The sequence below is a fragment of the Amphiprion ocellaris genome, chromosome 24 (assembly GCF_022539595.1).
Source record: "Amphiprion ocellaris isolate individual 3 ecotype Okinawa chromosome 24, ASM2253959v1, whole genome shotgun sequence".
Classification (NCBI taxonomy): domain Eukaryota; kingdom Metazoa; phylum Chordata; class Actinopteri; family Pomacentridae; genus Amphiprion; species Amphiprion ocellaris.
This window is the reverse complement of record NC_072789.1, coordinates 3,143,845-3,170,394: the sequence shown is the minus strand read 5'-3', so window position 1 is coordinate 3,170,394 and position 26,550 is coordinate 3,143,845. Positions and strand designations below refer to the sequence as shown.

At 41.0% G+C, this 26,550-nt stretch overlaps 1 protein-coding gene across 4 annotated transcripts in view; it reads left to right on the top strand.

Moving 5' to 3' along the window:
- Window positions 1-26,014, top strand: part of LOC111583876 (radixin) — a 31,329-nt gene extending 5,315 nt beyond the window's left edge. For 3 of the 4 annotated variants that reach the window (XM_035958589.2, XM_023293128.3, XM_023293129.3), the window contains exons 2-15: window positions 302-395; window positions 12,056-12,139; window positions 12,322-12,417; window positions 13,492-13,614; window positions 13,862-14,013; window positions 15,611-15,694; window positions 15,985-16,131; window positions 17,914-18,010; window positions 18,122-18,285; window positions 19,625-19,755; window positions 20,142-20,302; window positions 20,456-20,548; window positions 21,857-22,093; window positions 23,215-26,014. In XM_035958589.2, the coding sequence (XP_035814482.1) occupies window positions 384-395; window positions 12,056-12,139; window positions 12,322-12,417; window positions 13,492-13,614; window positions 13,862-14,013; window positions 15,611-15,694; window positions 15,985-16,131; window positions 17,914-18,010; window positions 18,122-18,285; window positions 19,625-19,755; window positions 20,142-20,302; window positions 20,456-20,548; window positions 21,857-22,093; window positions 23,215-23,379 (1,746 nt within the window). In that variant the 5' untranslated portion in view covers window positions 302-383 and the 3' untranslated portion in view covers window positions 23,380-26,014. Of the gene's footprint in view, window positions 1-301; window positions 396-12,055; window positions 12,140-12,321; window positions 12,418-13,491; window positions 13,615-13,861; window positions 14,014-15,610; window positions 15,695-15,984; window positions 16,132-17,913; window positions 18,011-18,121; window positions 18,286-19,624; window positions 19,756-20,141; window positions 20,303-20,455; window positions 20,549-21,856; window positions 22,094-23,214 lie in introns of those variants that run through there. The other variant, XM_023293130.2, reaches the window with a different exon arrangement.
- Window positions 26,015-26,550: the final 536 nt, after the last annotated feature.

Below are 26,550 nucleotides of genomic sequence, written 5' to 3'. Positions count from 1 at the left end.
ACCACTTCTCTGGGCCTCAGTCTGTTTGGGGTTTCTGTGTCTTTTAGTCATTAACAGATTTAGGAATGGGATTCATTTCACTTTTTTTTTTTCTTGTCATTCTTTGGAGTACTTTGCTTTTTCTTCCTCATACAGGCACCTAATTTCCTCTTTATGGAACCTTTAGATTGCCAGATTGACAGATTTACAACATGTAATCATTGGAAAGATAGTTTTTATATCGAGAAAACTTAGGCAGCTGCTCATTTTTCACCCTTCCGTGCTGTGTACTGAATGGGAAAATGTTTTCTTTCACTTTCAGGTCCTGTGATACAGGTGTTGTTGCTATCCTGTGACGGATTTATCCTCTCAGCTGTTGGGTGTAAGGAGGAGAGGAAGCAAAGATGCCGAAACCGGTAAGAGATTGAAAGAAGCTTGATAACAGTCGACATTAAAAAGTCTGTATTTTTTATCGTGCTGCATTGTTCAGATATATACAGGGGAATAAACCAGAAATGAACCACTGGAGTTCGGCAGCTTCTTTTCTGATTGGTTCAGAAAGCATGATGAACTCATTTTAGTTCAGGGACCACATTCAGTCTAATTTGATCTGAAGTGGGCCATACCAGTAAAGTCATAACATAATAACCTATAAATATCCACAATTTGTCCAACTTTTTCCTTTGTTTTAGTGCAGCAAACACGTTCTGAAAATAGTCACATTTAAGGAATGTTCTTTTTATAAAACATTATGAACAACCTGAAATTTCTTAAGAAAAGTAAGTTCAGTTTTAGCAATATTATGCCTCAGTTCACCATTCACCTAAAATATGTTACAAAAATTAGACACAAAATGACAAAAATGAGATACAAAACAACAAAAAAATTGACAAATGACACGAAACAAAACAACAGAAAAAATTAGACAAAAAAGTTACAAAGCCACAAAAACGAGACACAAAATTACACAAATGACACAAGCTAGACCAAAAATGACAAAAGCGACAAACAAAACGCTAAAAAATAGACAACACAAGCAAGACAAAAAGGAAACACAAAAATGACAGCAACATGAGACAAACGACAAAAATCAGACCAAAAACAAGACAAAATATCACAAAAACAATACACAAAATGACAAAAGAACAGTGAGCAATCTAGGATTTTACTTTATGATCAAAACAACTTGTCATGGGCTAGAAATTGTTTTAAATTTATAGTTTTACAAATTTATAATCTGCACTTAATGTCTTCTCTGTAATTTTTACACTTTACAAAGTCGTCTGGCGGGCCAAATAGAACCCTCTGGAGGGCCAGTTTTGGCCCACAGGCCGCACGTTTGACACCCCTGGTTTAGGATATATGATATGAATCAGAAGCATGAAAGTTGCTTGTTTTTTCCTGTCTGGTCTGCTTGTGTAAACCGACTTCTTAGAACTGCTCTGTAGCTGTCATACTAGTCAGCCTGCTCTGCTGCCCAAAGCTGCATTTGAACGTTCTGGGAAGTGGCAGCTTCATCCCCATGGCTGCTCCCACTCCTCCTACTCCTCTTCCAAGTAAACAACAGCCAGAGTGTGAAGCGAACTGCCCGGCCCACGGGCCCTGCAACTGCAACACTGCTGCCATTGTTGCTTAAAGGCTGGAGAGAATGCCAGAGTCCGAGGATGTGACCAACGCCAATACAAAACCAATTTGATGCAGTCCCTTCATGGCTGTCTGCTTCCCGCTGTCGTCATACTAGTTTTCACCATGAACAGACTTGTGTAGAGCACATGAATGAGTCTGGAAGTACAGCATGTTGAACAGTTTTACTGCTTTTAATCAGCAAACATTTGTATGATTTAACAGAAACTACAGTCTGCAGTGTAGTTCTGTACACTTCAGTGATGAATCTGAGAGTTCCTGTAAATTACGTTCAGTAATTACGAAACAAATAAGTTTCAGTTTCACCACCGTGACACTGAGGCTGCAACTAATGGTTATTTTCATGATTATTAGTTTTGTGGTCTATAAAATGTCAGAAATTAGTTGATCAATGTTTCCTAAAGCCCAGGATAACGCCCTCAACTGTATTGGTTTGTTCACAGCCTAAAAGTATGATATAAAATGAAAGGTTATTGTCATGCAGGGGTAAAGAAAACCACAAATATTCAAATGTAAGACACTTAAATCCAGAATTTAACTTTTTTTCTTTTAAAAAAAATACTTAAACCAATTATTCTATTATCAAAGTAACTGGAGATGAATTTAATAGCTGACAACTTGTCGTTGATCGTTGCAGTTTATGTGTCACTGGTTTCAGCTGAATAACTGTTTATGTCTGAAAGGAAATGGAGTTTTCTCTTTGCAGTAGATTTTGTCTGTAGTATATTTGTTACTCTAAGCAATCAAAAAATATGACAGCGGTTGTGAATAACGTGACATTTTTAGACAAGCACTTCTGGTTTCCTTTATGTGATGCAAAGCTTGCAGTCTGTTTTTCACATGGAACAAAATTGAAGTTGAAGCTACTGGTGCTTGCATCAGAAACTTTCCAAGGAACTGGGAACAACAGGCCTCCCTCAGACCACATCGCAAGTGAAGCACATCTCCTGTCTAGCTCTTTAGGTGGTGGGTGTTTGTGTGTCTGTGGATGAGTGGTTTGGGTTGATACAGCAGAGGAACAGCCAGGCACTGATGTCATCCTCCACTTCCCTCTCTTGTCCGCTGAGTCACCAGGGCACCATCCCAAAAACAGCTCCTAGGACGGCAAAGCGCCGGCCGCTCCGCTGAGAGCGATGTTTGTCCCACAGACAATATCTGACGGAGAAAGTACAGCTTGTCGCAGGGAGGCACTGACATAATAAACAGAGGAAGCTAGAGCAGGGTCCATCAGATGTGACCTTCTCTGGGTCTGGTGCCAGACATCAGAACTTCTGGAACGGCCTCTTAGGTCTCAATGTCATAAGGCATAAAAACAATCACAAGCTTGAGTAACAAAAGAGTTTGTTGAGCTACAGGGAAGGGTACTAAATTTGCATTTCAGTTGACGAGAGCTTTGCAGATTTTTAAACCTTCTTTCAAAACGTGGTTCTTGTTCGCAGTAAGGTTTTAGGACATCCTGTGAACTTCTGCTTTAAGGTGGAGTTGTCACAGCTCTGCCTTTCCTGTAACATCGCCTTGCTCTTTGGTCAACAGTTGAGGTTGTGGTCATATAATAAATTAGTTAAGTGCCATGTCAAAATACACACAGATGAAACCTCTGGACTATATTGAAAGAGTTTCTTTTTATAGTGAATATATTAAAAGTTTCTGTAAAACACAATATGTCATTTTTATGGCTGTAACTGACCACTGTTTTGATTGTTAATTAATCTGGTAACAGTGTGTGGTTGAAAATGCTCATCAGTCTCCCAGAGCCCAGTGTGAAAACTCTAAACAGCTTATATTCATTTTAAAATGATTGCAGTCTGAGAAAATCAGCAAATATGTAGATTGATGGATGATTTAAATGATTAATTGACTATTTAAAATGTTGCGGGTTATCTGTTGATTGACTAATCTGCCTATCACTACAGTAGTAGTGCTGTTGCTTCTATTTTGCCCTCAGTCCGTTAGATTTTTTAATCAGCCAAATAAGTCTGTGACAAAGCAAGCCAGCAAGTATAGCGAGTATAATTGAGGAAAAATAATTAGACTGACACTAAAGATCCGGTGCAGCAACTTAAGACATCATTACATAAATAAAAGGCTGAAGTCTAATGCAACTTGTACAGAAAACTATCTAGACTCTTAGCAGCAGCCCATAGTCTGAATATGTTCAAAAAAACTGAACAAAAGCTGAGCTTAGTGTGCTGTGTTTGATAATGAGAGTAACTAGATTGAAACAGTGTCCTGGAAGGTGCTTTATGACTGTCGCACTGACATTGCTGTTATTTTTCTGCGCTGGTATTCCACCAGCAGGATTTACACCCAGAGGCACAAGAAAGTCTGACTTTTTTCAGTTTTGACTGAAAGTGTCCATGCTGAGCTGTATTGGATTCCTGAGAGGTTGAATGTTAAACATGTCTATTCTTAAATCTGGATTCACTGATCATGAATTCAGGATTGAAACATCTGAGGTACTCTCATATATCCTGACACCAGTATTCCAGCCGTTCCATTTGGTGCACCCTGTAGGCTGGAGAGGGGCAGGGGAATTATGAGGTGATAGGAAGAGGGCCTTTGCTGGCTTCCTAGCTTGTGGCTGTTTTCCTGTTTGCTGGGGAGGGGGCCAGCTGTGTACTTTGGGGGCCTGGTCTATGTCAACATCCTGGCTCTGTGGAAGTAAAGGAGCAACTTGTAGGGAGAAATATCAGCAGAAACAGTCAGAAAGATGAGCGAAAAGTTTGATAAGAAAAGACAAATGAGTGGGAGAACTGTGGGATGTGGAGGAGATTCTACTTAGGAACTTTAGGAGGTAGAAAAGCAGCGGGGGTTGCAGCATGGGAGGAGTTGTGACATGGGTGCAGGGCAAAACACCTTTTGTGTTTGACCCTTCACCTCATTTAAGTCCACAGTCTTGCAGAATAAGCCCTTTTTTTTGTCTTCTGCAAGAGACACTCCCAGATGACATTCACCTTCTCGTACACCAAAATTATGAATGTTTGCGTTGGTAGTGGTGGTTGTTTATCGGTTCTCACTCCTCCTTCCGTTTTTCCCTCCCTCTGAGGACCACCTCACTCTGCAGGGGGGTTAATCAGCGGGACAGACAGTTGCTCAGAGCACAGCAGGCCAGATTAGCAGCTCGGCTGATTGAAGTGTGTGTGTCTGTCTGTGTGTGTGTGTGTGTGTGTGTGTGTGTGTGTGTGTGTGTGTGTGTGTGTGTGTGTGTGTGTGTGTGTGTGTGTGTGTGTGTGTGTGTGTGTGTGTGTGTGTGTGTGTGTGTGTGTGTGTGTGTGTGTCTTAAGACCTCTCTCGGCAAAGCTTCTCTAAACAGCTTACAGTAACTAAACAGCTGCACATTTAACAAGGGGCCCATTTGAGTGGGAACTCGTCTTCACAGCTGAAATGGAGAGGGGGATTTAGAAACATCCCAAAATGGCATCCCTTAAAGAACAAAAAATATGAATTATATCGCCATTGGACTTGACACAGCTTGTACACTTTCTGGCCTCACTTGTTGCTTTGTATCCCTTATAACACAGTGGTATAGTACAGTCTTGAACTATACTTGCTGCAGATTGAGGTCTGTTTCGTGCCCATGCACATGAAGGTGGGAGTTCAGACTTTAAGGTTATTTAAATATGAGGTGACACATAATGAAAACAAGTCCTCGCTTTCATGGTTGAAGCTAGAAGTTTCAATGTGTGTCATCGAGAAAATGGGAGGAAGATGGAGGAAACAATGGGGGGGACATGGGAGACAAAAAATACAAATTGGGTTTGAAAAAGTTTTTACATAGGGTCTTTAGTGTTCTGTGACTGGAGATGGACATTGAACATTACGTTACCTAGAGTGTCCAGTGAATGCAGCAGCGTCATGTTTTGCCTCTACTCTGGCTGCCAGAGACAGTCATTTGGTGCTTTTCCACCAGCACCTGCTCGACTCTACTCTGTTTGTGAGGTTTTCCATTAGGGCGTTGAACCTGGTACCAGATACTATTTTAGTACCTGCTCGACTGGGGTTCCTATGGAGCTGAGTCGAGCCGATAATGTGACGTCTACAGAGTGCAAGCCGCTGATTGGACAGGGAGTGATGACGCTACACAGCATACACATTTTACTATCAAATAGCGACAAATTGCAGCCATTCCAGGGTTGTACACGAGACTGATATACGATAACTGTAGCGAACTAGCATTAGCTTACCCTCATATGTCGTCTAGTTCGTATCCTCTTGTCTTTGGCTTGATACTGCTCTATCGCCTCCCAAACTCTCCTGTTCTCTTGAGGGTTTCGAGTCGCCGCCCTCAGCTTTCTCTGACTCTCTTCTTTTACTTTGAAAGCCATAGACTGAGCAGCATGTATACCATCGCCTCGTTGGTCGGGCTGCCGCGCTATGACGACTCCACCCACGATGAGATGGTACTCAATTGTAATGGAAAACGACCTAAGTCGAGTAGGTGCTAGTGGGAAAAGCGCCTATTGTGACATGTCTGCTGTTGCTGGAAATGTTTTAGTCTTTCAAACCTGTAAATACACTCACAATGCCAGTGTATGTAAATACCAACGTTTATTGACAGTAGGCTTAAAATTCATGTTTAATGAAACATTTAATTATCTCATTGTCTTGTGTCTTGTTTTTAGTCAAATAGAAAGAGAAAACTACAAAGGAAGAACTGTAGAAAGAAAGTCTCTAAAATGCTTCCACTACTTGTTGGAACCGCTTCTGACGGATGCCAAGCAGGAACTTTACTCAAGTGGATATCCAGTGTTACACTAATTTGAGGGTTTCATTGTTGTTTAGGAATTTTTAAGGCTTCAGTTCCCATGTGGCATGGTGACATTAAACAAGCACACCTAGATTTGCAGGTTGTATGTCCTGTTTAAGTTCGTAAATCTAAACGTATTAAATGTGGCTTGTGTGGAATTTACTGCTGGTCTAACTCCTTCTTTAAAGGGCTAGCACTAAGTGGTGTCACTCTCTTGTTCAAGAGGCCAGTTTGATCCTTTTAAGAACAGAGATGTTGCACAGTGATTGTGTCTAGTGTCTCCAGACAGTGTGCCGTTTAAGGACAGGCTCGCAAAAGTCACTCCTTCAGGACGTCTCAGTTGTCGAAGTGTGTGATTAGCTGTGTCGGTGCTTCGGCATGTTGTTGTCCCTCTTCTCCTCCCCCTCTCTCTGCAGGAGAGAGAGGATTAACTGACCGTCTGGTCCATACAGGACTCCACCTCTCTCCACTCCATGGGTTTGCTATGTTGTGGCAAAGAGACACACACACTTGCAGCACAAAGGTTGGCTCTTTCACAGCTGATTGCTGATGGCAGGCGGGCCCCACACAAACATGGGAAGGCACAGTCAAGGCCGGTCACTTGGAAACCCCAGCTCAGCACTACATTCTCCATAACTGTTCCTGTCTTACACAGTTACCAAGGCAGTTACTGTTGAAGTCCACGCAAAGTCTTAATTCATCTGCCAGTGAACCAGATTATGTTTCTGACATGGCTTTTGTCAACAGCCACTTTTATGCGCTTGGGTGAGCAGATCAACACGTCGTCCCTCTAGTTAATTGTTGCCATAATTGGCTTCATTTGGTGTGGTGGGATTTGTTGCAGAATTGTTTCAACAACAGATCTCAGTACCTGTGTTAAATGCGAGGTTGTTTTTCAGAGTCAGAGGTCACTGATGGCAGAACATTTCAGTGATTCTCCATGTTCAGAAACTGGTAGAGAAGACTTGATTACTGTTATCAAACCACATTAGCTGAAATACTTGGACGGTCTGTTCATAACATGGCAACACAATATGCCATGTAGTGTGAGGTATTTTACACAGGAACACAATGGCACAGCTCTTAACTAGCTGAGAGAGACCTGCTTTTCATTGCTATGGTTCTCTTACAGCTTTACGTGCACTGATAGACACAAATAGAAGGGTGGAGGTGTTTGTACTTCCACATCTGCCAGATTTGTGTCTTGGGTTGTAGTTCCTCTTGAGTGAAAGTTACATTTCATTTGTCATGCTCCTGCGGCCTGCCACAATCATGTGAAATAGGGAGCAATGACCTTGTTGCTGTATAGTGACCCCTGTACTTGGAGTTATTGACCTCCTGTTCAGTACATGTTTACATTAGTTTAGCTTAGTGTTATAATGAGATTAACATTAGTCAGTACTGTTTTGTTTGTATTGAACTGTCTACACAAACCCAATCAGAATAAAGAGCTGGTGTTGCTCTTTAGCAGTAGCTCATGTTCTGCCATGTAACAATATCCTCAGCATCCTCGTTGAAATGATGTTGATCAGGTTGTGCAGTAATAAGTAGCTTATGCTATTGGATGCCAGCCAATGGTGTAGATTGCCCAGAGTGTGACCCCAGTTCATAAAGCAGATCCCACCCTGTGAAAAGGTCTGAAGTGAGAGTGAATAACATCAACAAGATCTTAAAAAAAGTAGTAGTGTGCAAACATGAAATAAATAACTGCAAATCACTGTTTTTGTAGCTGAATTGTTTTTTTAATTAAGTGTTAATTGGTAGAGGTAGTTTTTCTATGATGGAATGAAACTGTCTATATCTCATCATCCAGTGGAATGTGTGTGCGTTGCATTTCTGTTAGTCATTAACTGGCAACTCCTGCCAGCTTTGGACAGTTGCTTTAAAAATTTTCAGCCACTTAGAACAAGTTTCCTACAGTCTGGTTTCTTCAGAGGTTACCACCGCCACTCTTGTACTACACACTAGTCGGATTTCATCTTTTGTAAAACCGTAACTTTTTCCAGACTTGCAGATTACTGGTGTGTATTGCAGCTTGGGTCCCTTTCCCAGACAGGAATTAAGCCTCGGTCTTGATGTTGACTAAAATATGGTTTTCCTTCTGTGCCGAATCCTCACTCTTGCCACAAGTGTGCCGCAGAGATTTTGGCTCACATAGAACACAATGTTTGTTTTAATGCAGCATCTGAATCAGTTGAAAATTGATCCAGACTGAAGGCAACGTACAGTCATTTATTGGCGTAAAACAACAATATGTAGCATTTGTTGAGCAAATTGTCATGTCAGTCTAAACCTGTAATTTAGTGTCCATAGCAACAGGCATTTTTGTGTTACATGTCCTTTAACAAAATGAAACTGAGCACTTTATACAACCCCGGTTTACTTTGAATTATTCACCTTCGACTTTAGGATATTAACTCAGAGCCACAAATAGCAATAAAAGAAAAATGTTATTCCCACACCATAGTGCAGCTTCAACACAGTTTACCAATATATATAGTAAAAGCCAGTGTTAAATTACCAGTAGAGCAAAGCAGATGCTTTCTGTTGAGATCTCTAGCTAGCAGTTAAACTTCTGTCATAATGGGTTGACTTGGCCCATGATCAAAAACTAGTGAGTCAACAACTTTGCTTCTACAGCTCAGAATCAAGCACAAGACTTAACAAGCCGGCTAATATAATCTACTTGTCTAACAGCAAGGACAGCTTGGCCTCTGTTTTGAAGCCTTTTATTTAGAGAAGCTCCCAACAACAAAAACAAAAAGCCAGTCCAAGATTTCCTATTGTCCATCCTGGTCGGTCTCTGTTTGTCTTCATAGCTTCCTCCATTCTTTCCTTCACTTTTTCCGTGACATCTGTACTCAGTCGTCTTCTTTTTCCTGCTTAAAGGCGATGCCGACTAGCTTTAAGGTGGTGTCCGTAATGTGAATACCGAGCTAGCTTCTACTTGGAGTGCATTGGATGTAGTAACACAAAGCACTTTTACTGAGAGATCATATCGCTATCCAAGTTAGACTGTGCGAGAGCAGGTGTTGAGGCTGTGGAGTGGGAATAGAAACTGTTATTTTAAGTTAAAATAGTTGCACAATGTTGCTTTAAGACTTAATCGTTTCCCTGGAAGCTGTTCGTCTTTTCCAACCAGATAAAGCTCGTCCTTAAGTAGGTTAGATTGTGGACACGTAGGATGCAGCCCCTTTAAAATAATGTTATATAAACGGACTGTTACACGTTAGCTATAGTGTGGCCATGCAGGAGAGATCATGCAAGATATCTATAGTATGGAGAAAGTGCTGCAAGTATTCATGGGTAATTAATGAGAGTTCGACAGAGGCAGATACATTGTGGTCTGAGCTCCCTGTGGCACAGGGGAGTCCAGCTATGTGCTGTATAGACACAAGTTTCATGGATTATTCATTGCAGGGATATTGAGAGAAACCGAGAGAGGGATGAAGGCAGGAGAGACAGTGAAAAAATAAGAGGGAAGGGAGAGAAATGCTAAGTAAGCGTTCCTGAGGTTTTGTCTATAATTGCCGAGAGGAAAAAGGGTTCATTGCCACAATTTCTTCTTTCCGTGTCCCTTTTCCTCTCCCTGCTTTCTGTATGGTTGGCTCTGCAGCAACCTCGCTGTAACTTAATCTCAAAGAGAGTATACCCCAGATCATCTCTCTTGCTTCCTGTTGCGCTGTATCTCCCCTGCTCTTTTTTTTCCCCCTCTTCTTGCACTCTTGCTAAACTTTGCTTTTTGTATACCATCTCTTCCTCTGTACTGTGCGCCTCCCTCTTTCTCTGTGTTCGTGTTGTAAACCACCGCTGAGGCAACATACAGCTCAGTGTGTAAGTAGGTGAGGGAGGAAGGATGTCAGATGCCTCGGAAGTCAGGCCCGCTCTGTTCTTTGCCATCAGCTGCTGCTAGGCCTACTGCCAGCTCCGCTTAACGAGGCACAGCCAATGACTGACTTTTATCCTCTGCTCCACCCCATCTCAGGTCCTTGAGTAGCAAGCTGCTGCCTTGAAAAGTGGGGCTTGCTCGCCCTGGTAGAGTGCTGAGAGGGTAGGAAGGAAAGGATTTGACTCACTGCCCACATATAGAGACAGAGTTTTGTATTTTCTAAAGAGTGGAAAATATAAGTTGTTTCTTAAATTCTTTTCAAACAGTCATTTTCTTGGTGTTGTGATTTGTGAATAGAGACCAATAATAATTGTGGGAGGAAAGAGAAACTGAGGGAGGGGCCCCCAGTCTGAATCCAACTCTTTTTTGAGAAAATTCAATTGAAAACTGAGAGCAGTAATTTGTGAAAAAAATGGATTCATTATTGTATTTTCACCAAAACTTGTGTGGTTTCAGTTCGTCCAACATTAACACCCACCATGTGCCAAATATTGGTAGATTTTCCATTTGGTGAGTGAATCTTGGCAGGCTGTCTGTCACACTGGCAGGCAAATGTTTGTATCAAAATACTAATGTAATAAAAATCTACCACGCTCTACCATGCTGTGTGGTTTACTGGCTGAGTTTAACAATTTATGACAGCTTTAACTGCTTTTTGCTAAAAAAAAAATACATATATTTAATGTTGAAAACACTTATCGTTGTGCTAATATTGGAAAAATGCTGGAATATTTCAAGTAAGTTACACAAACTTTATTTTATATAGTATTTTCATGTAAATTTCAAAGTTCAAATTTCTTTCTTTACAGTAAAATATGGAATGGAACACATTTTATAGCCCTAAAATCAACAATATCAATACATTTCTTTCCCATAAATGTAGAAAATGTTTTACCATAGCAATCTGGCAACCACAGCTGCCGGAATTTTACCGTAAAAACAACTTTTTTTTTTCTCACAGTGTATTGAGTTAAAGTTTTGGCTCCAACCTTTTGGTTTTAAGAGGTACATGTGATCCTGTCATTTTACCTCACATTGTCGTGTGCAGTTCTTTTTCTAATGGGATTGCTGTGGTTTTGCAAAATCTCAACACCTAAAAAAAATGGTGCTTCATAAAAATCCTCACAAAATCCTTTAAGAGGTTTCCCTAGGGATAGTTCTAATCATGAAGCATTGTTTATGTTAGCAAAAAACTTGACAAGGAAGTTTAAAAGTAAACTGAATTTGCTACTAATAATATTTCTTGATTGTTACTGGAGACTAGGGGGCATTGAGCTCAGCTCAGAGGAAAAGACATAAATAACAATGAGCTCAGAGCTGAGGTAGTTCTAGTATTGTTGTGTAGAAGTAGCAAAATGCTGAAACGGTTATTCAGGAGCTGACTTCATGGCCCGATTAATCACTCTAATTAAACAATGGACACTTAAAAATAGGTTGCTTCTCCACGGAAACTTTGTAATGAACGGTCAGGCGTCTGATCTCTTTCCCGGGGTCAAACCCAGATCAAGAGTCTATCTGTATGGGTCCTTCATAACCATCCTCTTGACCAAAGTTGGATTCTGCCCAGCTTTGGTGATTGGGTCTTGCTATCAAGAATAGAAACACGGTTCATGATACCCTCGTATAGACGTTATTTCACTGACTGACTGAAGAATTTGAGGCAAAGAAAGAAAAGTTTGCACACCTGGGGATCGAGATAGATAGGTTAACTGAATCTTAACTTTTCTTTGCAAACATTAATGCTTTGCTTGTGTAACATGGCAAACAGTCAACCTGTTGTTGTGTTTTTTTTCTAGATCAATGTCCGTGTGACCACCATGGATGCAGAGCTGGAGTTTGCCATCCAACCCAATACCACAGGAAAGCAGCTCTTTGACCAGGTCAGCATCGTTGTCAAACACCACAAATCTGGATGGAGACACATCTTGTCTTCATCCCAGATTTGTGCAAACATGGTCACACTCCGACTGGACAGCTTCAGATACAAGAAAACTGTGATGAATTTAATTTGGTTGCCTTTAAAAGCTGTAAAAATTCACATTTAGTTTTGTTTTGCTCTTAGGTGGTGAAGACGGTGGGTCTGCGGGAGGTGTGGTTCTTTGGCCTCCAGTATGTGGACAGTAAAGGCTACATTACCTGGCTCAAACTCAACAAGAAGGTCTGTCTTCTTTTGGTTTGTTATTCTGCTTTTGTAATAGCCACTAAAACACGCATAACTTTTTTTCCTTTATTCTTCGTCGGGGTCTTTAGCTTTCATTCACACTTTATCTGTTTCATTCTACATCAGTGTCTGTTGCCTGTGTGGGATTTGCCTTGAAGCTCTGCTGTGGTCTGGAGCCTCAGTTGTGCTTAACAGGCTTCCTCTTTCTCTCAGGCCAACACACCCTACAGTCTTACACCCCCACTGACACAGTGTCTCTCTGTTTCCAAGTGGGCGTGACAGAAATTCCCTCACACTCTACAAGCATTGTGTGCTTGAGAGAGGGGCAGAGAAAAACTGTGCTGGAAAACGCCAGTAGCATTAAAGTTCTGTGAAACCAGTACATGTTTATGGGCACAGATATGTGTGTGTGTTTGTGTCATAGACCTTAGGCTGTCGACATGATCTATGACAGGATTTCTTCTAACAAGTGCTCTTCCAATGAAAACTATCTTGTATGTGTGTGTCTCTGTGCACAAGCGTCAACTGTGCACATATGCACAGCCCACCCCGCTAGCATATGTCACCAGATATAGGAAGATCTGTTTGGACTGACAGTGACCACATTACAGAAGCGATAAGTGATGAAGCTGCTTGTTTAGTACAGTCCATTAACGTGCTTTTGTTGAGGATTACAGCGTGACCAATCCTAGATTTTTGAGGAAGCTATATTGCTGTATGTGTCAGTATTTTAATTTGTTTTTTCTTTTCTATGTAAACGAATGATATTTTTGATGAAATCATCTTGGATTTGATTATTAAAGAGTTTCAGATTGGGAAATAATCTTATCGGTGTTTTTTCTTGTGTGGATAAACTAGGTAATGGCTATTTCTAAAGTACTTAAGTATTTCTTCAATTAAAAAAACTTTAAGTAACAAGCTAATATTTCCTGATATATCAAGCTGACCTCTCTGTTGCTCTGCTCTGTTATGGATGAAAGAAAATACTGTTCACGTGAGATGTAGCATTAATACAAACCTTGCGATCTGCTGATTACTTGACATTTAAATGCTAATGTCTTTATTGTCCAGGTTACCCAGCAAGACGTGAAGAAAGAGAACCCTCTGCAGTTTAAGTTCAGAGCAAAATTCTTCCCTGAAGACGTCTCGGAGGAACTCATCCAAGAGATCACCCAGAGACTCTTCTTCTTGCAGGTAATCAGAGGCTCACTGCACCAGCACAAACTCATGGCATCATCACACTTTGACTAAGACAAATAGTGCCAGGATGAGGTTGTTTTATTCATTCCCAAACTACACATTATCATATTGTGTGATTCATTAACATCATTCAGCTGCCACTTTGTGCTTTTGTTTCTTTGTACACTGAATTATTATTTGACACGAAGCAGAGTATTGAATGAGTTCCATTTGTCCATGTCACCCACACCTGTTCTGCCAGGTCAAAGAGGCCATCCTGAACGATGAGAACTACTGTCCTCCAGAGACAGCTGTGCTGCTGGCTTCATACGCCGTCCAGGCCAAGTACGGAGACTACAACAAAGATGTCCACAAGGCCGGGTACCTCACCCACGACAGACTGCTGCCTCAGAGGTACACACACAAAATATGCCAGAACATATACAGTAAGGTCAAAATTATTAGCTCCCAAGGAGAAAAAGAAAGTTTTCCTAAAATTCAGCAGGTGTGTGCACCACTGCAAATATTTTATTTAGCAATACAGCTCCATTGCCTCGCTTCCTGTCAAATAAATGAAAAAAGAAATACCTCGAGGTTAGACAGACTGCTTTTGTGCCTCTTCAGGAAGAGTCCTTTTGAGTCTTTGAAACTGTTAAAAAAAAAAAAAAAGAGAAAAAGAAGTCTAAATTAAGATAGCAAAAACTCAGCGTCAGGGATAAAGTATAAACATTACATTATCCACTTGCATGAGCTGTTGATTTAATCAGCAGCTATGTCCTAAAAATATAAATTTATTGCTGTCCTTACTAGCTAGACTCCTTACATACTTGCTACTAATTTATGTGAATAATTGAGTCTCTGAGATTGAGACCATTGTTTTCAGAACATTCCCAGATTAATTTATCAGAGTTAACTTAAATCCATCAATATTTGACAAATTTGTGCAGAGGCGTTCATGATGTAAACCATTCATGAACTGATTCTGTTCAGCCGGCCTCCTTCTCTGCCAACAGCAGTCCTTCTTGCCGTGCACAGATTTTGAGTGAGCAGAGATGAGGTGTGCTCATCATTGCAAGGCAAGGAGGGAAAGAACAAATTGATGCAGTGCGTTACAGTAAAATAAGACTTTTTTCCATCTTAAATAGTAAAAAAAATTTAAAAACAATATTTTTTTGTGTTGTTGTAAATTTTAATGTTGTGACAGACTTCCACAAATACATCAGTATATGGGAAACACCATAATGAATGTATTGAAAGTATGTCGTTCAAGATGTGTCCTGTTTTGAGGTTTTTGTTGTGGGTCGTTGCCAAAGAAAATCTCCACTGCACGTCAAAACCACACTAAAGTTTGTCCTCACAAAGCACAGATCTACATATTGTGCACGCAGACCATATAATACGGACGAGCTGGAACCATTTGCTACGCAGAAATGGGCTAAAATCCCTCAAGGGACGTGTGCCAACCTAGTTAAGGAACCACAGTAAAACGCTGCCGTCAGTTGTGAGTCGGAAACGTCACATTGTTGAGTAATAATTCTAAGAGATGTAATAATCATTGTTATAATTTTAGCTTTGTCATTGTCATTTTTTTCTGATTCAAAGTGTTACTAAACCATCTTAATCAAACTTCAATTAGATTTTGTCTTTATTCTTTTGGCAGCAATTATATTACAAACACTTTATGCTCTGGTCACTTCCTTAGAAAATCTAAGGGTATTGTTAAGGTTTAGAAAAGACTCTGCCAGTCAAAGCACTTGAGACCAAACTGCTATCTACTGTGGAAGGTGTATCTTTGGTTTTCACACGAAAATGGAAATCTGTCTCGTCCCCTGTTGGAATTTTGTATGATTTCCTCCTGAGGAAGTAATTCTGTGCTGCTCGACATTCCTTGAGGTGAACGTCACTGTGTGTGTGTGTGTGTGTGCGTGTGTGTGTGTGTGTGTGTGTGTGTGTGTGTGTGTGTGTGTGTGTGTGTGTGTGTGTGTGTGTGTGTGTGTGCGCTTGCGCACAGAGTCCTGGAGCAACACAAGCTGACTAAGGAGCAATGGGAGGACAGGATACAGACTTGGCATGAAGAACACAGAGGAATGCTCAGGTGTGTCAGACTTTCCTCATCACATTCCTAACTTCACACACTCCACCCCTTGATATGAACAAAGGTATAAGTAAACATGTTTGTACTTGATGTATCATGTTTTTGTCATTCTGTGTGTAGTTACTGATTGAACAATGGTAAAAAATTCCTAATTTTTGGTTTTGGTTGGAATGTGTGATTGTCTCATACATTGGCCATGCGGTTTATAAAAATAAAATGGACAGAGATTGAATTTTCTAAAAACAGTACGTGTGTAATATAGTCTTCCAACTCCTCTTGCTTTTCTCTAGAGAGGACTCGATGATGGAGTATCTTAAAATCGCCCAGGACTTGGAGATGTACGGAGTCAACTACTTTGAGATCAAAAACAAGAAGGGCACGCAGCTGTGGCTGGGCGTGGATGCTCTCGGCCTCAACATCTACGAACACGAGGACAAGTAAGAGATGCACAGACAGAACGTTGCTTAAGTCTAGGGAAAAAAACAAACTTCAGGCTAATCCTGTGACATAATTGTTAGTCTGGTAGTGATGAAACTAGACTTCAGCTTTCAAAATGTTTGGATACATTATGTTTTACAAAAATAAATTCTTACATACAGATAGTATTTTGATGTTCCAAAAAGGATGTTTTGACATTAATCCCATCACACAGGCATGTTTTTCAAAGCCCCAAAGCGGCAGTTGAAGACAAATGACTAGTTGGAGGCTTCTAACATCAGTGTGTCACAATTAGAAGTGCTGGTGGCCGTGTGTTGAGGCATGTCATCATAATGCTGTCTGTTAGACTTTCTGCCACAACCTCACCACAAAATCAGAGCAAAACTTGAGTCATGGTCATTCAAATATAAAACCATGAGAAGATGCATTCAGATTTTACAGAAACCTATATTTGCTATCATCAGTTTTACACCATAAACAAAGCCAAATGGAATGCCTCTCTCTGCTCATATCTTTGCCTCTCTCTGGGTCCTTTTCAATTACATTTTGTGAGTGAATTGAATTTTGAGTAAAGGGTTTTAATATGTTTAATAGATTTCCAGCAACTTTAATCATCTAAACCAGTTGGCAAGGGATTTAAACACTCAACAGACAGGGATAATTATGTGGGCTTTGTGTAGGCTCTTCTGTTACGACTACAGAGCACACAGTGTGACATTTAAAACAATTCAAAAACTGTCTGTTTGGCTTCAACATTGTTAATGTCATGATATATATTGTGGTTTAAGGCTGAATCTTTGGAAGCAGTTTACACACCAGAAAGCAGCAGCAGACTTTCTTTTTCTAAATCAGTAGTTGGGCAGTGTAGTGCATATAAATATGAAACTTTGTGCCATAATATGGATCCATTTGCCAACAAATATTTTGTTGTTTATATAGTGTCTTTAGAGCTGCTATTTCAATTGCTTTTGCACATTTGACTGCAACATTTTACAGTAAAAATATCATGCTGTTTAATGGATAAACAACAGAAAGATGACCCTTTTTCAAAACAAATCTGTAGTATTTCTAAGATGCAATTTATGAATAATTATTGCACAAATCAGCGATATCAGTGGCAGTGTGAGATGCACAGAATCCAACAAGTTTAGAGGAAACAAAGATATTTTTAAAACTGAGGGAAAGGTGGGGAAAGGAAGGCTGTGTCTCTCTACTGTAGGAGAGTCTTTCCTGTCCTCGCTGTTTCGTTTTTTTCCCCATTTGTGGGAGAAAGGATAGATTTAATCACTGCTCTCATAGTTTTTCCTCTCACTGACTCTCCGCTTTGCCTTTTTGTCTGTTATCTGGGGTCATCGCAGCTGTCATCCTTCTTCCCTTGTCCAGGTGACATGGGAAGGAAACGAGAAAGATTGCAATACTAAGATAGCACAGGATAGTTTGTTTCTCTCTGTGTAGGCAGTGGCTTCCTCGCTATCCCTTTCCGTTCTGCCTTTTTATTTCTTGATCAGAGAGCACCCATTATCATTGTAATTCTTGGCAGCAAGTGATTTTTGACTTGTATTCACTCCTCCACTCTTACCACATTTCTTTTCCACTTACAAACACCGAAAAAGTAAATTGAAACTCTTTTCTGTCATAATTTCCTGCTATGTGTTCTGTTTATATGAGGCACCATCTGCTGGCAGAATTTTATAAACCATGCTGTTACATCCTGTGCTGTCCTCAATTGACACTTGTACTGTTAAAAGCGCTCACCAGTAACCATATATTAATATTTTCAGGTTGACACCAAAGATTGGCTTCCCCTGGAGTGAGATTCGAAACATTTCTTTTAATGACAAGAAGTTTGTCATCAAACCTATTGACAAGAAAGCACCTGTGAGTCAAATTTATCACAAGAACTGAACACACCACCAATATTTTAACTTTCAACATGATGCAAATGCTTTATATTATCTCTGTGTTTTCTCTTTTTTTAAATACTTGTAGGACTTTGTGTTTTACGCCCCACGACTGCGCATCAACAAGCGTATTTTGGCATTGTGTATGGGTAACCACGAGTTGTACATGAGGAGGAGAAAGCCAGACACCATCGAGGTGCAGCAGATGAAAGCTCAAGCTCGGGAGGAGAAGCATCACAAACAGATGGAGAGGTACTGCAAGGATGCACTCACAACCATATATACGTTTTATTTATGCTACATCTATGCATTTATTTATTACCTGTGCTGATCTAAAACAAAGCTTAGTAACTTTTACACTCTTCATTTGCAAAACAAGGTGTGATCAAAGAGTTTAAAGTCTCTTCCCATAAACAAACACCCTGCTCCCCTTCAAAGTGGTCCCCTTGTTCAGTGATACTCCGCCTCCAGCGCTCCTGCCAACTTCTGGAAGTCCAGTTTATAAACATGTCAAACATCATCTGGGGCAAGTGTAACAGGAAGACATTGCAAGAAGTGAAATGGAGCTAAAAGGGCGGGTAGGAAGCGACAGTTACGTGGCCAAAAAAACCCAACTGACATCGCCCCACATTTCAGGTGGCATGTTCTCCCTTCGACGCTACAGGATGTTACAGTAGATCTCAGCATTGACAGTCTGACTCTGTGGAGCAAATTCATGGTGCACAACCCTGTCAGCCCTTTTCCACCAAAAAGAACCAGGTGCTAGTTCAGTGCTGGTGCTTAGTTGGTTTAAATCTCGTGCCTCCAAAGAACCATTTTGCTTTTCCATTGGCACGCTCGGTTGTTTAAAAGTGGTGGTTCTGTGTGTTCGCCATTGATCATTGGTCACCGTAACCCCGCCCCCAGCCCATAATGTCCTCGGTTCTTAACTCTAGCCCAGTAAAGAGTTGTTGCCTGAAAAGCACCAGTTTTTGGAGCCTGGAGTCGGTGCTTAGTTGGTGGAAACACAAAGAACTGGTGCCAACTCAGGCACTGGCTCCGAACTAGCACTGATCGAAAAGGGACCAGTAAAAATAAAAAATAAAAACCATCAAGAGTGCTCTTAATGAAGCGCTGATAGGCAACATCACGCAGAATCCAAACCTAAGAGTTACTGCTCACACCTGTTGCATTCACATGACTTTGCCTCTGAACCTTTTGATCACACCTTGTAGTTTTCAATGCGACTACCCTCTATTTCACATTATTTTTAAAATGCATAAATGTATGCACAAGTACTTCTACCTAACAAATGGAGATTAGATGGATTCATATCGGTTTAGTATTTGTTTCCTAGAAAGAGCAGCTGGTGAACATAAGCAGCTGATGCAGTCGAGTCTTTCCACTGGAGGGCAGTCTTGCCTCTTTAACACACATGAGCTGAAGCAGGTGTCCTATTCAGTCAAAGCAGCTCAGCTTTATTCAGATCCCACTGAGAGGGCTTAATCTGCTGTGTTTCTCTGCATTTGTTTCACTCATGTAATTAAATGTATATTTCTAACCTAAAATAAACTCAAAGTGATCTGGAACATGTGATTGCAAATCTTCCCAGGGCCCAGCTGGAGAATGAAAAGAAGAAGCGAGAGCATGCAGAGAAGGAGAAGGAGAGGATAGAACGTGAGAAAGAAGAGCTCATGGAGAGGCTGAGGCAGATTGAAGAGCAGACGATGAAAGCTCAGAAAGGTGCCCATTTCTCTTTTCATCCATCCATCTGCTCGCTTATCCTCGCTGCTGCCTCCCTCTTCCCTCCTTCTGTCTATCAAATTAGAGAATCTCTCCACTGCTGTAAGTCAAGGCCAATTTTGTCTATTCATCCTGCTTGTATAACCAGAGTGAAGTAAAAAGTTAATTGAAGCCATTGCTCTTTCATCTCTCTGGTAGTCACGATTTCTTAGTTTATTGAATTTTTTCCATAGAACTCTGTTTGGTGCCATGTTTTGGATGCTTATGTGCAACAGAAGTCAAAATACAATTGAGAAACCATGAGTCCGCTCTCAGTTTAGATTTACATCCACATTCGATGAAATGACACCTTATGTGCAACATGTTACGTGTTTGCTCTTCCACAGAGCTCGAGGAACAAACTCGGCGGGCCATGGAGCTGGAACAAGAAAGAAAGAGAGCCAGGGAGGAGGCCGAGCGGCTGGAGAGAGACCGACAAGCAGCTGAGGAGGCCAAGGCAGAGCTGGCCAAACAGGCTGCCGACCAGCAGAAGAACCAAGAACAACTAGTGTGTATTTGTTTGGCTGACAGTATGAACATTCCCAGACTATTAGATAATGACATGTTTAGGTTTTTGCATATAGAAAACTCTGGTGTGTGTTTGAATATTTAGGCAGACATACACGGTATCTGTAACAAAACTATCTGCATCTTATCCCAGGCTACTGAACTGGCTGAATTCACAGCAAAGATTGCTCTCCTAGAAGACGCCAAGAGGAAGAAAGAGGACGAGGCCACCGAGTGGCAGCACAAGGTACAGCAGCTTCATCACTGGCTTCATTGTGGGATAAATGTGGAAATGTTTCCAACTATTGCATACTGTGACTCAGTCTTCTGATCAGCTTTAGTTAAAGAAATAATTGGATCAGAACAAATGGAGTCACTTGTTGGGAATGAAATTATCAACCTGCTCCCCACTTGGAGGTGTTCAGTCATAATCCTACAGATGGTAGCTTCACACCATTCGCCCATCAGCCAGGCACAGACAACAGATGTCAAAACCTGAGTTTTCTCTCACACTGAGCAGGATCACTAATGTAACAACACATCATCAGTAGGGTAAAACAAACCTGTCTCACCCCCGTCCAACAGTCCAACGTCTGGGCTTTCAGGGAGGGGTGAAAGAGTAAAGAACAGATCTATGCTGGACTCTAGACAAGTGTGCCAAAATTAAAATTTCAAGTGGTCACAATGTGTTAGTGTACGATGATCATTAAGCTGTATTGATGCCACTCTAACCGCCTCAGACAACTACTGTGTTAGCCACAGTGGTGGAAAGCAGTACTTTTATACCTTTGATGTACTGCGGTATTTACACTTCTGCATGCATTGCTCATAGAACAGAGATGAAACATCAGTCTGTTTCATCTTGGACAAATATGACATTAGAACGCCCTAGTTTAGCTCTTTTCAAAATCATTTTTGGTGACACACCTGTCTGAGCACCGCAGCTGCCAAGAGCAGCTACTGCAGCCTGCAACATGGGGCGTTCAGGGAAGTTTGGTAAATTGTAGTGTCTGTCCATAAGATATGTCAACTGAATTTCCCTCTGGGGGTAATAAAATCAGTCTATGTCTAAGAAAATGTTCAGCAAGCGATGTGTTTTGCCTGTGACAAAGAGAGAGACCAAATAAGAAAGTTATCTCACATTTGTAACGGTTAAACGGTATAAATTCCTTCACCCGCTGTGAAATCTTAGACTTTGAATTCATTAGACTCCCCAGGCTGTACTGCACTGAACCTCTATAAATATTAATAGCACAAAATCTCACATTTGCTTCTAAAAAATCTGACTTATTTTATAAAATCCAAATCTCTACATCGTCTGGAAATCTTTTCTAATCAAGCATGCAGTTTTGCAGTTCATGATGTATACAGAAATCGTGCCTGTGATGTTTGCGAGTCGAGTCTGTAGGAGACATTACAGTTAAAATCACACCTGGTCTGGTGCTCCCAACACTAAGCCATGGCTTTCACACTGTTGATCTACAAGAGTACCTTGCTCTTACCAGTCTGAGTCCGTTCTGTCCTTGTCTTACTCTTGTCATGTTCCTTCCTGCAGGCTCTGTCTGCTCAGGAGGACCTGGAGAAGACCAAGGAAGAGCTGAAGACTGCGATGACGGTGGTGCCTGCACCTCCAGGCGGCCATGCTGAGAGCGAGCATGACGAGCAGGATGAGAACCACGCCGAGGCCAGCGCAGAGCTCTCCAACGAGGGAGTCAGCCAGCTAGACCTCCGCAGTGAAGAGGCTCGCGTCACTGAAGCCCAGAAGAACGAGAGGGTCAAGAAGCAGCTGCAGGTAAGACAGGAGTGGAAGCATTCAGGTATGCTTCAGAATGCCTGCCTGTGGGCCAAGTTTAGCCTCTCAGAGACGGTTGAAATTTTCCGTTGAAGGGCTAGATGGAAATTTTTCTTTTCTAAAATAGAAACCTAATACAAATCCAGTTTAAAATCCAGTTCATTAGTTAATCCCCCCTTTGTGAAGTGCATGTTGCACTGAAATGAAGCGTAAAACAAAGGAATTAGTTTCATTAAAACTAAACATAAAGCAAGATCTTTTCAGTTCAACAATATTCATCTCTTTAAACACAAGTTCAGTTCATTTAATTTTATTTAACCAGAAGAGACTAATGTCTCACAAACACAAATAACAACAAGACTATATTATTTTCTAACAGCAGTTATGTTGCAAAGAAGAGAGACCGGCCAAGCAATGGCAGATAAGGGTAAGATATGGCACATCTGTCTGTCCATTCTTCTTTGAACTCCTGCTTTTAACAGGAGGAGATGTGCTGGCTTAGACGGTAGCCTGGCTTTAAAGCAGACCTCCTGGTAATTAACCAGTCAAACACATCCAATCTCCTCATATTTTTCATTATGTTAAATATATTACAGAGGCTGTAGAGCTAAGCTTGGCTACTGCATAGGCCAGGACTTTTACTGAAGCTATGGCGAGAAGAATTTAAACAATTTCAACAATAAAAACAATCACATACAGGTCTGTGTCTGCACCTGTTGGCTTACATTGTCCTTCCCCAAAGAACAGCGATGAAGAAACTGGCTTTGGCCCAACCAGTGTTTATGCTGACTCCTGCTTCTGTCTTTAAAACAAGTTCCACAGTTGATTACTTGTTCAGTGAACACTGAGGACGCTGTGACACATAAGTAGCCAGAGGCTAAAGATAAATGGCTTTGCGTCAGTCAGGTGTTTACGTGTACAATGAGGCGTGTTTCCCCTTTTTCTCTTCTGCACTTACGTCTCGTTTCTTTTTGTCACCCGTCTCATCTGCAAACTCTGTGCCCCCTCACCACCCCACTGGTGTTTTCCTTTAATGTTGTTTTCTTTGATTATTTTGTGCACTTTTTCATTTTCCTTTTTTTCTCTTCAACCTCTTTTCCTTCTTCTCTTTGATCTCTCAGACATTAAGTTCAGAGTTGGCCCAGGCCAGAGATGAAACCAAGAAGACACAGAATGACGTTCTACACGCAGAGAACGTCAAAGCAGGCCGAGACAAATACAAAACGCTGCGGCAGATCCGACAGGGCAACACGAAGCAGCGCATCGATGAGTTTGAATCCATGTGAGGACGGCACCTCTGTCCCTCAGAGGAGCCTGCTACCAAACTTTCCCCTTAACGGCTGCTTGATTTTCATGGACAACAGATGCCGCCGTCCTTGTAATCCTACCAAGTCTCCCTCGACATCCCCCAGGCAATCTTGAGAAATCGTCTTGTCAGACTTTGCCAAAGTCCTGCCCTACATCTCCATTCTGAAAGTCTGGATTTCTCCCTGACATGGAGCTGCCTACACGCCACTCTGAACAAGCAAGTTATCATCGAACTGCCGAGATCATCTGTAATCCGTCAGCGCAGGGGAAAAAAGTGACTTTACAACCAAAATGGAAACAATTGGATTTTTTATTTTGAGTAAACATGGCCATAGAAAGCTACTTTTTGTTGTTTTCTTTGTTGTTTTTGCTTGACGACTTGTATGCAAAGCTTTAGTATGATTCCATGTCTTCAGTTTAAGATTACCTGTCCTCTGCTTGTTTTTAAGTTCTTTCCCTCTGCTTTTGTTTGACTCGTTTTATTGATGATACCCGTCTTTTTAGTTGTCTGTCGAACACATCAAGGCCGGGTTTAATCCCAGGCCGCAAATAAGGACTGGAGTTTGGGGATAAACGAGGTCACTGTTGTCGTTGAGCATCAGAGCGCTTCTACATTACATCATGTCAAAACATATCACATGCTAGATATGCTAATACTGTTAGCATCTGTGAGTTAAGCTGAGATCATTTCACTCAATTCAAACTGTAAACATTTATAAGTTTATGTAAAAAGAAAATATAACACTGCAGTATTTTAATAGTTTCATTAAAGGCAAAATATCAAGATAGGCAATATTTTCAGATTTTAAATAAAATCTTTTCTGTGAATGAAATGGAAGCGAATCGATCCTCGTAGGGGAAAGAGCCACCCGACTTGTCAGACGGCAGGTTTTGACGAACGAATGTAGCAAAGGTAACAAAGGGAAAGTGGGGTTTTTTTTGTTTTTTTTACATGCAGAGGTCATAGGATAGCATGTTATCAGCTTGTGCCACTGAGCTATCGCCCTCAAGCTTCAAAAGTATTGCGAACATAAGCTAATTGGTCGTAGCGTAGCTGCGTGTTTGTATTCCCCAGCAGCACCCCAGTGTTTCATTCCCAGTCACCATAGATGGTTTTCTCTGCCTGCCAGCTCACAAAGGAACCCAGGGAGTTAAATGGACGGACAGAGGAATGGCCAGCTCTTTGTCTGCCCGTCCAGTTGTTTGAGTGTTTGTGTGGTTGAATGAGTGTATCTGAGTGTGTGGAAGCTGAGGCCTGGTACCTCTCTGGCTGGGGAGCTTATGAAAACATCGGTCCCAACCCGGGGGCAAATCTCTACCTCAGTAATAATAGCAATGGTGACTGACAGTCAAACACTCAAGGTGCTATTCCCCCCTCTCTCCTGCTTTTCCTTTAAATAAAATAACAATAAAAAAGGTCAAGATTTTACTTAATTGCTGTTACATCTTTGGGCGGTGCTCCAGGGCAGGGCTGCGTTTGGTCAGATTCTTTGTGGCTGAACATTGGTTGAGAGAGCATTTAGGATTTAATCAAGGTAGAACAGTGTTACTTCTCACATTTAAAGCAAGTTTTATACGACCATCTCTCCTGATAAAGCGGTTCATTCACTCGTTTAGTCCGGAAAACGAGCACCGAACAATGAGGACGTTAAATAAATGTGTATGGAAGATTTTCAGAAGAAGTTAGGTCAATTTATGTGGTAGGTTCCTCAAAACTTCTTTTAAAAGAAGGCTCTCATGTTAATTAAAGGCCTTATGTGTTGGTCCAAAGTGTTAGTCTCCACTGTTACAATTCCACTTTGAGGAGACGGTTTGCAGACCTGCAGTGGAATCTTGAGTCTGAGACTTTGTGAATTTGTAAAGTTATTAGTTCCTCTTAAAGTAAATGTACCTCGCTACTGTTTTTGATGGAGATCAGGCCAATGTTTTCCCCCAGAAATCTTTCTAATTTCACATCTAACAGACAACAAATTGACTCCACCTTTTTATGGTGTGGAAAATGTTTCAGGGTGCATTTTTGAAATGAGTGAACATGAACCTTCCTTTTTTTTTTTCTTTCTTTTTTATTAACATGATGGAAATGTTAAATGGTAATATTTGTTCTGCTATACTTGACAGCTGGTGTAGGTTGATATTTCTTTAATAGTCCGAGTTTCAAAGCACTTGTATGAAACAAGACACTGAGGCCTGCCTTTTGTGTTTAACTTCACAGTGTCCGTTTGTTAGCATTGTGTTTGCCATAGCAGGTGAAAAAAAAATGATCCTGTGCTTCCAGCTCATATTTTTGTATTGTGTTCAAAGATCCTAAACCAGCAGCACGCATCGCTTTATTGGACGGCTTCACTGGAGGGGAAAACGCTGGTTGACGTGTCCACACTCAAGCTGCGAGGTTTCGGTTCAACTGCAGCAGAATGTTAGCGGTTCGCCTGTCCCCTCCAGTGAAGCCAGCGTCCCTGATGATGCCTGCTCTGGCACCAGCTGTCACGTTTTGCTTTGCTTTTGTTTTTGTTTTTTTCTTTTCCTTATGTTCATTTTAGTTTTCTATAAGATAGAAGGCACAGGTGGATTGCAGTCCATTTCATTGGTTCACAAATAAAAGTTTTAAATTTTGAACGTGTGTTTTGGACAATTTGTATTCTGTCAGTCATCGATGTTGGTGTTAAAATGGGTTTAATGTATTGAAACCAATATTTTTAAATGAATTAACTAAAAAAAAAAACTAGCTAATATACACTACCATTCAGAAGTTTGGGGTCACTTCAAAATGCCTTATTTTGGAAAGAAAAGCTTTTTTTTTTTTTCAATGAAGATAACATTAAATGAATGATGAATCCAGTGTAGACATTGTTAATGTGGTAAATGACTATTGTAGCTGGAAATATTTAATGGAATATCTCCATAGGGGTACAGAGGAACATTTCCAGCAACCATCACTCCTGTGTTCTAATGCTACATTGTGTTAGCTAATGGTGTTGAAAGGCTCATTGATGATTAGAAAACCCTTGTGTAGTTATGTTAGCACATGGATAAAAGTGTGAGGTTTCATAGAAAACATGAAGACCCCAAACTTTTGAACGGTAGTGTACATACTTATTGAGACTGTTTAATCATTGCTGAAGTATTGTAGGCAGTAGCTAACTCTTTTGCTT